This window comes from Panthera tigris, chromosome D1, assembly GCF_018350195.1.
Source record: "Panthera tigris isolate Pti1 chromosome D1, P.tigris_Pti1_mat1.1, whole genome shotgun sequence".
Taxonomy (NCBI): domain Eukaryota; kingdom Metazoa; phylum Chordata; class Mammalia; order Carnivora; family Felidae; genus Panthera; species Panthera tigris.
In genome coordinates, this window is record NC_056669.1 from 26,394,992 (window position 1) to 26,410,250 (window position 15,259).

General features: G+C 42.8%; 1 protein-coding gene across 1 annotated transcript in view; it reads left to right on the forward strand.

Annotated features, from left to right (window-relative positions):
* The first annotated feature begins 558 nt into the window (after nt 1-558).
* TMEM45B (transmembrane protein 45B) overlaps nt 559-15,259 on the forward strand; it is an 82,978-nt gene continuing 68,277 nt past the window's right edge. The window contains exon 1 of the mRNA XM_042957520.1: nt 559-645. Coding sequence (XP_042813454.1) covers nt 632-645 — 14 coding nt within the window. The 5' untranslated portion in view covers nt 559-631. The remainder of the gene's footprint in view (nt 646-15,259) is intronic.

Sequence of the window (15,259 nt, forward strand, 5' to 3'; positions counted from 1 at the left end):
TGTTCTTTGTTGGTAGAATTCAGGATGAGGATTTGAAGGACCCTGTGGGAGTATCCTTTCACTGCTCGCCCCTAATCCTCTCCAAATCGCCTAGGCTCTACAGCTGTTGGTTAGCCAGATAAACTATTTGTTCAATTATTCTTGGCCTCGATGGGGCGGCTGGCCTCAAAGGCTTTGGGCTTCATAATTCGGGCTACTTCAATCAGCCCGGGCCCTCCCAGGGCTGCCTACAGGAGACAGGGCGCGTTTGAAGACACCATGCCCCTAGCAAGTCTTTCCTTCCACTTCCTTTTCATCTCCACCCAGACGGGGCCGAGGCGGCTGACACCTCCCCACGGACCCCAGTGTCGGGGAGCAGAGTTAGCTTTGGGAACAATGCCAAAGCAGAGAATCAAGGCGATAAAATAATTACAAATGAAAGGGAGATTAGCAGACACTGTCGGGACAAATGCTTCCAAAATGGTTCCTGAAACCTCGGGCAGCACATTCTCAGAGGACACGTTGCTGCAGCTGCTGTCGCCATGGCGATGGGGGCAACAGATGCCCGGCTGGGAGCACTCGCTGCAAATGTCAGACCCGACAAAACACCGGCCACGGGGAAGGAGATGACAGACCGGGTCACCTCTGCATCATGGAAATGGACTGGTAATTAACACAACTTTATTCTCTCCTTTTGTCTGCTCTCCCTCCCCCTTCCCTTGGCTTCGGTTGAGTCCCACTAATAAATGGTTGACAGCTGTTGAGAGATGGGTCCAGTCTGGCAGTTGCGATGAGAAATACTCTCTTTGGGGGTTTGATTCCCCCCACTGCGAAGTCCTCAGAAGGGCTGGTATGCTCTCTTTTCAGCTGAGTCCTCGTCCTGACTCCTCTGCCCCGGTCTCTCCAATTTGCTACCTTTTCCTCAAAACTCTGTTTTGGTTTCCCGTAAGATCCCGAGGCAGCACTAAGAACTATGGAATGTTCATCTTCACCCCATAGTGTCCACCATCTGCCTAAGACCAAACCTGAGTAACAGGAATGGAATTGCTACATAAGACCCCGAGCTTTGTACTTCCAAAAAGATTGCCATTCCTGAGCTCTTCACATATAAAAATTCTAGAACGATTACTGATAGTGCCTCTCTACCTAAAATGGTTGTAAAATGTGACAAGCTCTTTCACATTCCATATCAACTTAGGCATCCCTCTGGGGTATCTCTCCTAGAAGCCATGACCAGGAATTGCATATAAATTTATATCTATATTTACATTTATATTTATACATATACACACATACATACACAAAGGGTATGAACGGATACTTTCTTGGTTTTCCTCTTTTTTAGATTAAATTTTAGTTAACATACAATGCAATATTGGTTTCAGGAGTAGAATTCAGTGGTTCATCACGTAACATACAACACCCAGTGCTCATCACAGCAAGTGCCCTTCTTAATCCCCATCACCCATCTAGCCCATCCCCCACCCACCTCCCTCCATCAACCTATAGTTTGTTCTCTATCTTTAAGAGTCTCTTGTGGTTTGTTTCCCTCTCTTCTCCCCCCCAACCCTTCCCATATAGTCATCTGTTTTGTTTTTTAAATTCGCATATGAGTGAAACCATATGGTATTTGTCTTTCTCTGATTGACTTATTTCACTTAGCATAATACACTCTAGCTCCATCCATGTCCTTGAAAATGGCAAGATTTCATCCTTTTGATGGCTGAGTAGTATTCCATCATATAGATAGATAGATAGATAGAGATATAGATATAGATATAGATATAGATATAGATATAGATATAGATATAGATATGCCACATCTTCTGTATACATTCATCAGACAATGGACACTTGGGCCATTGTCTGTCTCCATATCTTGGCTATTGTTGATAATGCTGCTATAAACATCAGGGTTCATGTACTCCTTTGAATATGTATTTTTGTATCCTTTGGGTAAATACCTAATAGTGCAATTGCTGGGTCATAGTGTAGTTCTATTTTTAGTTTCTTGAGGAACCTCTATAAATGAACAGGTACTTTCTAAGTACTCATCAAGGGACTCTTCTCCAAACAGTGATCTAATCATATAGTTACTGACTTGGAGTCAAGTGAACCATGCACAGTCAGATCCCCCATCCACAATGGACACTTACTTGTATAAGAGTAAACTGTAAGTTCCCAGAGAACAGCAATTACACAATTTTTTTGTGAGTCTTCACTGCCCAACAGAATGCATCAAAAAACCATGAAAATTCTGTAAGGTAGGGTACTCCAAACTTTTAAAATCAGGTATCCTTATAGTAAGTTTTTAACAGGCAACCCCAATAGAGCCATGTTTATTTAAATAACATAACCTAGTAATATAATGAGCTTTACAGAACACACAGAAAAGTAGAAGTTGCTATAGAAAATTGGGTATGATTAAATATAAGTAGAAGTTCTAATATTTTCTTCTTATACTGCAATGGATCATCTTGCCCTTCCACTTTAGAGACCACCTCTCTGGAGAATACGCAATTTCTACACTCAGTCTCAGGAGACTTACAGTCTACTTGAGAAGACTTGGAAAAAAAAAAAAACAACACTGGAACTTCTGCTAAAAATAAAATAAAATAAAATAAAGTTTAGAATGGGGGATGATCACCAAGCTCATGGATGGGCTTCATGAAGCCCAAGAGACCCACTGAAAATAAATGCTAAAGTTTATAGGTATGTGCATATGTGCACATTTTTCTAAGGAAAGTTCCAAAGCTTTCAGATGATCCTCCAATGGATCTGGAATACACAAAAATTATAGAACAAGCGGCTTAAGGGGAGAAATGAAGCAGGTAATACAGAAGCATCCTGCCCAACGTTGTCCTCCTTTGCAAAGAGAGCAATCAAGACCTGATGGAATATTGCTCCAAAAGCTACTCAAGGAGAGTATGGTTATTTCCGGGGACTGAAATTTTGTCTCTAGGTCAGTGAATTTTCAACCTCTTTCAGCAGTTCCCACTTTTCAAATGATATCTTACGTGAAAGCCACATAGATAAAAGTAGATCAGAGTGACGGTGTTCTGGGTGAAGTAGGGTTGGTCGCAAACCACCATTCCCGTAGCATCCTCAACTTCCGCATCCCCATGATGGTGATTCCAGAGGACTGGAGTACTCCTTGAAATACAGCTGGAAATCCCTGCATTGGGTCTTCTTGAGTCTGTGATCTGACAGTTTTCCTTAACTAATGTCCTATTCAATTCAGTTTATGAACCATTCAAAATCACTCCCTCTGCCTTCAGCTCCGCCTCTGGCTATTTTCCTTTGCATCCTTTGCCAAAGTCCCCATTAGCTGTGGTCTCTAAATGTTTTTCACTGAGTGTGGTCCATGATCCACCCTCAGCAGAATTACCTGGTTTGCTTGTTAAAGATGCAAACTCGTGAGCATCACTTAAGGCCTACTGACTCGGAATCACTGGCCATAAAGTCCCATCATGTGTAACTTCAACAGGCTCTTCATGTGATTCTCATGTGTCCAGAGTTTGGGGTCTACCATTGGGCTAGGGCACTTGGTCAGCAACTCTTACCCGCTGACCCTCAACTACCAAAGTCACCAAAATTGACTCAGCTTCACTTGAGCCTACCCAAAAGCTAAAGAAAGAGACAGAAAGAGATGAAAATTCTCAGTGAACAATAACTGAGTGTCCTCTGGGAAGACAATCCTCTTTTTCCGGTCTGGATGCACAATGGCAGGTATTTTTCTTTTAATACAATGCCTAATGCTTTGCAGACTTGTGGAGGGGAACAAGGGCAACGCAAGTGGCGTGGAATTTACCAACCTAGAAGTCAGTCATCTGTGGTGTGGTTGTGTGGGGGACCTGGGGGGGGGGATGCTGAACCCCAGAGTGGGACCATTTGCTCTCAGGCCATATTCAGTGGAATGGGAGAGCCCCTAAACTTTTTGCATTTTTTTCCAGTTATGAAGACAGCAGTGGCAGGGTGCCTGGCTGGCTCAGTCCAAGGAGCGTGACTCTTATTCTCGGAGTCCTGAGTTCAAGCACCATGTTGAGTGTAGAAATTACTTAAATAAATGAATACGTAAAAACTTTAAAAAAAAAAAAAAAAGGCAGCAGTGGCTAAGCCTTTGTGTAAGCTCCCTGGTAAACTGCCATCATGGGGATGTTCCTGAGCTAAGCGGTAAAAGTTGTTTTTGCCATACTGCCATAAAAGCAAGAACAATTCAGAGAGCTGTAAATGGCAGCAAGTCAGCAAATTAAGTCTCCATACTCTTCCGTCTTTTAGACCCAAATCAAGTTCTGTTTCTTTCACGAAGCCCTTCTTCAACCCACACTACTCTCCCCTTTTTTGAATTCCTAATACATATATCAGCAGCACATATTTTAGCACAAACTTATTCTTCACTTTTAGTATTTTGCTTCTGTCTCCACCTCTCCATATCATAAGCCCTTGAGTGCAGAGACCACATGTAATCTCAGTCTCTCCCCCAGCGCCCACCATGGTATTTTCCACACGAACATCAATGAGTACCTTCTGAACAGAGAGACCACATCAAAGAGAGAGGTTGGGAAAAGAGGAAGGTAGTAATAATAGCTAATGTTTGCTGAGTACCAATTATGTGCCAGTACTGTTGCAAGCATTTAATGTGTATCAATCTACTTAATTTTCACCACCACTTTTTGAAGTGAACCCTGCATTATAGAAGAGATGATTTAGTTGCAGAGAAGTTAAGTGAATTGCCCCGGGGTCACATAGCTACAAAGAAGCAAAGCCACATTTTGAATCTAGGGAGTCTAGTTCCAGAACCCAGGCTCTATACACACCCTAATGCTGCAGAAGGAGAGCTATCCCCTGTGGACGCGTGAGAGGTAGATGATGTAAGAGAAATGGAAGAAGTATAATGCTTCCCAGAAAAAGGAAACTAGACCCCAGAATCTTCCCCCCCAGCTCAATCTGCAATGACTGGCAGCAAAAACGCAATGAGCTTTTTTCCAGTGTCTCAGCTCTGGGCTCAGCCCCTGACAAGTCAACTTTTCCCTATGCTACACCAACCATAGCCTTCCCCCTTCCCCTCACCCCCCCCCCCCCCGATCCTTCCTGCTTCTGCATTGATTGGAGGAAGCAGGGAGGGAGGAATTTGTCAATGGACAGTATCTTGGGAGGAATTTGTCAGTGGAGTCACCTGTTGGGGATAACCCCCCACTGGGCTGCACCAAACCCAAACTGGCAAATGAACTCTCATTGCCCTAGAAAAGCAACCCCAAAATTGAAACAATGCCTCACTCCAGGGCGCCTGGGTGACTCAGTCGGTTTTTCCAACTTTTGATTTCGGCTCAGGTCATGATCTCACAGTTCGTGAGTTCGAGCCCTGTGTCAGGTTCTGCATGCTGACATCGTGGAGCCTGCTTGGGATTCTCTCCCTCTCTCTCTGCCTTTCTCTCTCTCTCTCTCTCTCTCTCTCTCTCTCTCTCTCCCTCTCTCTCTCTCTCTCTCAAAATAAATAAAAATAAACTTAAAAAAAAAAAAGTCCCTCACCCCACCTCCTGCCCCTTGCCACAGACTTTTTCAAACCCTCTGATGCTAAGTAATAAGATTATTTGACATCCCTGAGCCCCACCTCTAAAGCCCAATCCCAGTTGGCCATTCCAAAAACCATGAGAGACACTCCCAACCTCAGTCCAGCCCAAGGGACATGGCAGCCATGTACCACCTCACAGGAAAGGACCTTGCCACATGTCACCTGAGAAGATGCTTTCCATGAGGTGGGGGGAGAGTCTTTCCTCTGAAGGTAGCAACTATTTGAAGGACTTAATATATGAAGTAAAAAGTAAACATCTTGCTCTGGTAATTATTTAAAAATGTAAATACATTCTAGGGTCTATAGAGAAACAATGACTAAAGCATCAGATCAATTGTCCAAGTCATAAAATACTAGTGTGGTTGAAAGAGACACTGGCTTAGTTTGGTTTTTATGGGGAAAAAATTTTTTTTGAGAGAAAGAGGGAGTGAGAGCTAGTGGAGGAGGGGGAGGGGAAGAGGGAGAGACAGAACTAAGCAGGCTCTGTTCCCAGTATGGAGCCTGACCCAGGGCTTGATCTCACAATTGTGAAATCATGACCTGAGCTGAAATCAAGTTGAACGCTTAACCAACTGAGCCACCCAGGTGCTCCCAGAAATTTCTACCTTACATAAGTTCTTTCTAAAGTGGAGTATACCATTTTTCCTTCATTCATCCACTCAGTAAGCTGGTACTGAATGTCCACCATGTTCTGGGCTCTTCCTTGGGCAGCGCACTGAAGATGTGAAGGTGTGAGAGCCTAGAAGACTCAGAACGGTTAAGTAAATAGTCATGTGCAATGACTGGGATGGACATCCATAAAGGGAATCCATGGCGGGGGAATAGTTAGATCTACCAAGGGGCTAAGGAAGTGCATTATGGAACAAAGAGTGCTTTTGGAAATCCTGAAGAGTACGTAGGTACTCATACTAAGCATAGGTTCAGGGCACTGTGAGCTGCACAGCAGATGTGAAAATTAATATATTGGAGAGGTGAGCAGGAGTCAGAGCAGGAGTCAGATCATACACTGAAATTTGGCTTCTGTAAGCACTTCCTACTGAAGTGCTTGACTCCAAGAACTTGACTCAAAGTCCTTTCTTTGGTCAAAATTGTCTGGAAGTCTTCAAGGAAGGAAACAAGCCTTCCACTGTCATGAAGGGAATGGCTGGCCCTGGTGGAACCCAGGCCCTCAGGAGACTGGCCCTGGGTGAAGGCCACGAGGGCAATAGAGCCAGGCACCTGAACCCTTCATGGTGAAGTGCCAACTAGGCTCCTATTGCAGTGCCGGCTGCTTCACACACCTGACTTTGCCTAAAGTTCAAGGGTGCTCTTTCTTCCTTTCTGTCCACGGTGCTCAGCCCAATACTTGTTATATCATAAATATTAACTGGCCAAAATTATGGTGATTTTTTTCATGTGATTGCTTTTGGGTAGTATGATGTGTGTTGTCTCTGAATTAGTTCTATAAGGTGGAACAAAGGTACTAAACCTAAGGGAGTAAAATAGAACGGTCACCACTATTTCTTGTGTGTCAGCTCTCAGGTCCTGTACTAATGGCTTTTATATATATATATATATATATATATATATATATATGTAGTAAAACCTTGGCTTGTGATCGTAATTCATTCCAGAAAGATGCCTGTAATCCAAAGCACTTGTATATCAAAGCAAATTGCAAGAACCATTGGGGTGCCTGGGTGGCTCAAGCGGTTAAGCATCGATTTTGGCTCAGGTCATGATCTCACAGCTCACGAGTTCCAGCCCCCTTTCAGGCTCAGTGCTGACAGCTCAGAGCTTGCAGCCTGCTTTGGGTTCTGCGTCTCCCTCTCTCTCTGCCCCTCCCCCACTTGAAGCATTGTCTCAGTTGTGATCATGTGACGTTTGGTGTCGTGTACTACTTGTGTTGCAAGACATCGCTCGTTTATCAAGTTATAATTTATTAGAAATGTTTGCTTGTCATGTGGAACACTCACAGAACAAGGTAAATATATATTTTATGTATGTGTGTGTATATATATATATAATATATATTTTATATTTTATATATATATATAAACAATCTTATTTAATATTCATAGCAAACTTACAGGGAGAATTACTATCCATATTCCACAAAGGAGAAAAGTAGCCTCAGTCTGTACTCAAACTACACATAAATGGCAGGTGAGGGATTCAAATTCAGGTCTTTCTGCTCCATTACCAACATCCTGGGCTGGCCCTGGGACTCACACAGGGCATGGGGTACTGCAGTCAAACGTCTAAGAAGTGAGTTCAGTGGATGTTACATTCCTTCCCTCTTGCCCCTCCTACATCACCTCTGTGAATGGGGCAAAAGTTCAGATAAGATATCATTTTCTCATGGTCCTTTCCATCCAAAATTTCACCCACTCCTTCTCTGACATTCAGATTGTCTCTATCCTTAACAGATTCACATCCTTTCATTTCCAGCATTGGGTTTTCCCTCTTTCCTCCTGCCCCTGCTTGAGAGGAAGTTCTGGACGCCAAAAACCTGTGGCAGTAAATAAAAGGGCTTTTGGACTCCATGAAATTGTTGGCCTCATGGCTAGAATAAAGTAAGGAGGTAAGATGCTGGGAAGCCTGCAGCCTTCTATTCTCTGCCCAGGGCCAGTTGGAGAAGATGGTTCTGGAAGGGATAACCCAGGTTTGCAGCATTCACCTCTGATGGAGGTCACCCAGCCTCCCTGTCTCCTGTTCCTACCTGTCTCTGATGAAACCCCCAGGGTGCTAACTTGGCAAGAACAGGGATAAGGAGGCGCACTCCTTTTGCCCTTGAGAAGAATTTGCCAAAGAAATTCATATTTGTGTTAAGTGATAGCATATTAACAGGATCTAGTTTTGTGTCTCAATGACAGGCTTCTCCTGACAGACAAATGCCAGGGTGGACCTGGAACACCTTTATTGATCATTACATTTGGCTTCTTCAGACGACTTTTTCATGCCTTGACTTTTTCAAAACCCTGGTGACTTCTCACCTCTCAGAGTGATAAGAGCCTAAGAAGCCCGGAGAGAATACTGCGTGAAATGGTCTTGGTCCTGGGATGTGTAGGACCCGAGATATACCTTGGAAGGTAAGAGGAAAAGAGAGAGGAGATAGACTTCTGCCTAGTACTTGAGTGGGCAAGCTCTGCTCAGTCCTGTACTTTTCTAGGAGAGCTGAACATGAACCTGTCTCTGGATTAAACTTGGTCCAGAAGACTATTAACATAAGAACTCTAGCTGAATGGGCACACGGAGAAATAGGACTTCGAGGTCCCCCACTGAAGGAAAAGAATATGCTGAGATTGATTCGGTGGCTCTGGTGTCAGCTCTGGGGAATCAAGAGTCAGAGGGAGCTCTCCTAGCAGTAACACTTCTCCAGGAGCAGGACAACACCCCCTAGTGACGTAAGGCGTGTGGATGTCATTGCAATGTCAGGGAAACAGCGCCACCTACTGAACATTCTGTAACATGCTGATTTGTCAACTCAAACTTTCCTGTAGGTAATTTGCTTACTTAAATTAAGCAGTATTGGGCTTATTGGAAGTGTACTGGTGAAATGGAAAAAGCAAGTGAAAATACAAGATGGTGTGCTTACTAGAATAGTCGGAATCAAAGCAAAATAGGCAGCCATTATTTCAATAATAGGTGCTGCCTATCAATACTGAGTTGTGGAACACAGGGCAGCAAGCATGTTGCAGTGAAAAAAAGCATAAATTTTGGAGTCAGACAACTGAGATCAAATTTCCATTAGCTCTGTGAACTTGGGAAAGTTACTTAACTCTCTCTGAGCTTTAGCGTTCCATATCTTTAAAGGAGAGGGTCCTTGCAGTGTGTTACAGCAAAAGTTAAATGAGATAATGTACATAAATTAAAAATGAAATGTGTATAAAGTAAACCAGATACTATTTATGATAAATAGGCTTCAAAAGTATAACAGAAAATATTTAACATAGAAATTTTTTTTCCTCATTGTTAAGATTGTGAAATATTCCTGAAATGGATGTACCAAATGAAAAAATAGAATCTCTGAAACTTTTTTAAATAGTCTAGATTTTCTTTTCTCTAGAGTGGTTAATTCTGGCCCTTCTCCAAAAGACAATGTATTTCTTTTTTAAGTTTATTTATTTTGAAGGAGAGAGAGAGAGAGAGAGCAAGTGAGCACGAACAGGGTAGGGGCAGAGAGAGAGGGAGAAAGAGAATCCCAAGCAGGTTCTGTGCTGTCACCACAGAGCCCTGTGCAGGGCTTGATCCCATGAACCATGAGATCATGACCTGACCAAATTCAAGAGTTGGACACTTAACTGACTAAGGCACCCAGGTGCCTTGGCAATCTGTTTCTGGTCACAGGGCCTGGAAACAGAATTCTACCAAATTGAGACTCTAACGTTTATTGATAATGCCTGCCATGTACTAAACACTTTCAGAGATGGTCTTTTATTATCACCAGTAAAATATAAAGCTTCAAGAGCATCCCTTCTTTCCACCAGAAAAAGTCTTTGCCAAGATTAGGAGAACCTCCTGCTTTCATAGCCTTTCAAGATTACTCAGAAAAACCCAACACGGGAAAGAACCCAAGTGCCCATTATCAAGAGGATAGATTGTAGTCTATCCATACACTGTAATACCACAGCACGATAGAAGGGACAGACAACTGGATAAACACGACAATCGGGGTAAATCTTAAATATCAGGGGGAGAAAAGGCCAGACCAAAATAATAAATAAATAAATAAATAAATAAATAAATACTGTAATTTTATGAAGTTCTAGAATACAAACATCTCATCTGTGCTGGTAGAAATCAGAATAGTAGTTTGCACAGGTTGGGGCTGGGGAGGGACTACAAGGAGACACTAGGGAAATTGTGGGGTGGTGGAAATGTCCTAGGTCTTGATTTCAGTGATGGTTACACAGGTATGTATAGGCAGTGCTGTGCTGGCACCCACAGTAGCCATCAAGAGTGCTGATTGTTAAATTTTCAGGAAGTTGGCAAGCTGGTTGACATCGGTAGCTTGGAATTCACCATGGTAAAAGTATTCATACCACACCAATTCGAATACTACAATGCAGGGGCTTTCTATTCCACCAGAGAGCCAGTCATTAAACATTTACGAACACACCACTGTGCAGTTTTGTCAAAACTCATCAAACTATATGATTAATACCTATGTATTACACCATCGAAGAATGATACCTCAATAAATGAGAGGAAAATCTCCATTATCAAAGTGTGCAGGAGAACACAGCTATAGGCCCATACTGAGCACTCAGCTGAGAGAAGAAGATTGTTAGCAGCTTCCTGGAGTTGACAAGGAAAACTTGGGAAGTCTTTTTGTTCAGGGGCACCTGGGTGGCTCAGTTGGTTAAGCATCTGACTCTTGATTTCAGCTCAGGTCATGATCTTACAGTTAGTGAATTCAAGCCCCGCATCCCACTTGGGATTCTCTCTCTCCCTCTCTCTGCCCCTCCCCTGCTCTCTCTCTCTCAAAAGAAGCAAATGCACTAAAAAGTTTTTTAAAAAAGGAAGTCTTTTTGTTCAGTCATAATGGATCCAAAGAAAGAATCCAAGTCAAAATACACGGACCTTGGAGAAGAGGCACAAAGTCAAGTTGACGTTTTAATAGTAGCTGCAAAGATTATAGATCACCAGCCTCACCTTAGTGAGGAGGAATTAGAATCCACTGTCCATCCTCTACAATTTTATTAATTTTATTTTTTAAATCACACAAGGAGATTCCCTTGTATACAATTACATAACTTTAACACACGTTTCGATCCATGCAACCACCACACCAGGGTACAAAGTAGCGCCATCACTCCACAAAATTCCCTCATACTCTCCCTTTATAATCACAGCCTCCCCAACTCCTAAACCCTGGAAACCACTGATCTATGATCCATCAATATTTGTCTTTTCAAAATTTTCATATAAAAATGACATATGAGGGGCGCCTGGGTGGCTCAGTTGGTCAAGCGTCTGATTTCTGCTCAGGTCATGATTGTGGGTTTTATCCCCGCGTCGGGCTCTGTGCTGACAGCTTGGAGCCGGGAGCCTGCTTCGGATTCTGTGTTTCCCTCTCTTGTGCTCTGTCTCTCTCTCAAAAATAAATAAAAACATTTTTTAAAAATTTAAAAAGTGACGTACGAATGAGAAATACAATCTGTGAACTGTTCGTTGATACAACTTCTTCCACTCAGCGTACCTTGAAGTGTCATTGATTGTTGCATGTATAAATAGTTGATTCCTGGGGCACCTGGGTGGCTCAGTCAGTTAACCGCCTGACTTCAGCTCAGATCATGGTCTCACATTTTGTGGGTTCGAGCCTCACATCAGGCTCTGTGCTGACAGCTCCAAGCCTAGAGCCTGCTTTGAATTCTGTTTCCCTCTCTCTCTCTCTGGCCCTCCCCCACTTGCGCTCTCTCTCTCAAAAATGAATAAACATTAAAAAAAATTGTTCATTGCTTTTTATTGTTGAGTAGTAGTCCATTGTATGGATGTACCACAATTTGCTTATCCACTTACCCACTGACGGACACTGGGATGTTTCCAGATTGGGCAATTACAAGTAGAGCATCGGTAACCCATTCCTATACAGGTTTTTATGTGAACGTAAGCTTTCATTTCTCTAAGGAGTAGGTTCTATGGCAACTGTATGTGGACTTTATAAGAAACTGTCAAAGTACCTTCCAGAATGGCTGTACCACCTTTCATTCCCCTGCAGAAATGTCTGAAATTGAAGTTGCTCCGTATTCTCAGCAGTGCTTAGGATCACCAGTAACTTTTAACTATCTTCGGTGCATAGTGGCATCTTATGGCTTAGCAGTACCTTAATGCTTTCGTGGTTTTACTTGACAATTCCCTAATACCTAATGATGTTAACTCTTTTGTGTGTGCTTATCTGTATTCACATATCCTGTGGACAAGTCCTATGACCATGTGTGGTTTGCGAATATTTTCTCACAGGCTGTATCTAGTGTTTTCACTTTATTAAAAGCATATTTCATGGAGGTTTTTAATCCTGATGAAGAACAATTTATCAATTTTTTTTTAATGAACCATGCTTTTGGTATCCCACCTAAGAAATAGCTTCCCAACCTCAGGTCACGAGGGTTTGAGAAAACCCCTGTTTTCTTCTGAAAGTTTTAGTTTTCCATTCTATATTTAGACCTATTATCTACATTGAGTTCGTTTTTGTAGGAGCTCTGAGGTCAGTGTTCTTTTCTATATATTATTTTATTCTGCATATGGATGTCCAGTTGTTCTAACATCATTTATTAAAAAGAGGACACTTTCCCTCCTGAACTGTTTGTTTTTGTACCTTTGTCAAAAATCAGCTGGTCCTGGGGCACCTGGGTGGCTCAAGTCGGTTAAGCGTCCGACTTCGGCTCAGGTCATGATCTCGGTGGTTCATGAGTTTGAGCCCCACGTCGGGCTCTGTGCGGACAGCTCAGAGCCTGGAGCCTGCTTCGGATTCTGTGTCTCTCTCTTTCTCTGCCCCTACCCCACTAGAACTCTGTCTCTTTCTCAAAAATAAATAACTTAAAAAAAAAAAATCAGCGGGCCCTGTTTGGCTGGATCTATGTCAGGACTCTATTCTGCTCTGCTGATCAGTGTGTAACCTGCGATTCCACACTGTCTTGATGCCAGAAGCTTCATGGTGTGTCGTAAAAGTGGGTGGTGGGATTCCTACAACGTTATTCGTACGTTTCAAAACCATTTTAGCTATTCTAATCCTTTGCCTCTCTACATAAATTTTAAAGCCTACATCAACAAAATGTCCTGGTGAGATTTTAACTGGAACTGTGTTCAATCTATAGGTCAATTTTGGCAGAATTGCCAACGTTTGTATGTTACATCTTCCCTTTCATGAACACAGTGTGTCTCTTTATTTATTTAGGTCTTTGAGTTCTTTGGCCAACCAAAATCAGTGAGATTTTTATCTAAGTATTTCATTTTGTGGAGCTTTTAAGTGGTATTGTTTTTTAATTTTATTTTCTAATCATTATTTCTGGTGGTGATAGTTCGTTTTATGCTGAATTGGCTAGGTCATGGTACCCAGCTTTGGGTAAAACACCAGTCTCCATGTTGCTGTGAGGTATTTTTTTGGATGTGATTGACATTTAAATCCCTAGAGCTTGAGTAAAATCTTTATAATGTGAGTGGGGTTTCATGCAATTAGAGAAAAGACTTAGGTCCCCCACAGAAAAAGGAATTCTGCTTCTAGAGAGCCTTCAGCCTCAAGCTGGAACAGCACGTTCTTCCCTGGGTCTCCAGCTTACTGGCCTGCCCTACAGATTCAGACTTGCCAGCCCCCATAGCTGTGTGATCTAACACTTTAAGATGAATCTCTTTCTTGCTCTTCCTCTTATATATATATTCAGAGAGAGAATAGAGAGAATAGTGCATAGATATATGCACACACACACACAGGCACACACTCTGTATATTCTCTCCTCACACACACACACACACACACACACACACATCCCTTTGGTTCTTCCCCTGGGGAACCCTAATACACTGGTATATAGAAATGTAATTGATATTTGTATATTGACTTTATATCCTGGAATCTTGTTAAATTCACTTACTAGTTCTAGGAAGATTTTTACAGACCCCTTAGGATTTTCTACATACACAATTGTGTCAGCTATAAACAGGGACCCTTTGATCTTGCCTGGGATGGAGAGCCCAGGGCAGGAGGGTAGTATCTCCTTTAGATTTTCTGATTAGGTTAGATAGTTTACGAGACCAGTAATGTCCCTAGCCTTTTTGAAAGCATGAAGATTCTGAGAGAAAGTAACAGAGAACAAGAGTTTTGGTGAAGAGGTAAGGAGTGGTGATTCGAACACTAGATTAGAAAGAACAGGCCCCAGACAGTGGAACCGGAGATAAGTGGAAGAACAAAGTCCAAAGATAAACTCAGCCTGTTCCTCAATAAAAGCCAGGCCTTTAGATAAGGCAGGAATCTGAGCTTAAACTAAGGTTGGGTCCATCATTGGGATCCAGGTAAGTCTGGTGCATTTGCGAGATGCCCAATGGAAGTCTTTGTAAGGTGTGGGGGATGGGAGTGCTAAGAACTTTTCTGGGCTAGAACTCATTATGACAAGGAAGAAACAGGCACTTACCCAGAGGCCTTAGAGCATTCTGAGCATAAAAGGAGAAAGTTCACATAAAGTCTTCAGAATTCTGGGACATAAGCATCCCTTCTTGGAGGTCCCTCTCTTAAACTGTAACTCCAAGTAGAGAGAGGTACCCAGCACAGCAATGGTAGAGCAGATCTACAAAACTCATATGCAATGTGCAGGGGTGCTTCTAGCCCAGGAGATACAGCTGCTGTCCTGTGTGAGCTAATGTGTACATGAGCTACACGAACACATGAAATGCTCCTGTAGGACCTAAGCTTCTGCTCACCATATCCAATGTGGAATCTGTACCCAATTCCAATGTGAGGGGCAGGGGTTGCCATACCACACCAAGCAATTCCTAGACACCAGCCAGGTGTCTTACAGTTTCAGTCAATTCTAACACTGTCTACCCCAAGATAACATCCACACAGAAACAACGTCTATTCAGAGATAACATCCCATCCTACAGGTTAAGGGTTCAGGCCTACAAGACTCCCCCCCCCCCCCAGCCCCCTCACTTCAGATGCCAATCATAAATCCAGGGAGTTACCTATGCTTCCAAATGACTGTCTGTAAATCAGAGATGCCCACCACCCCC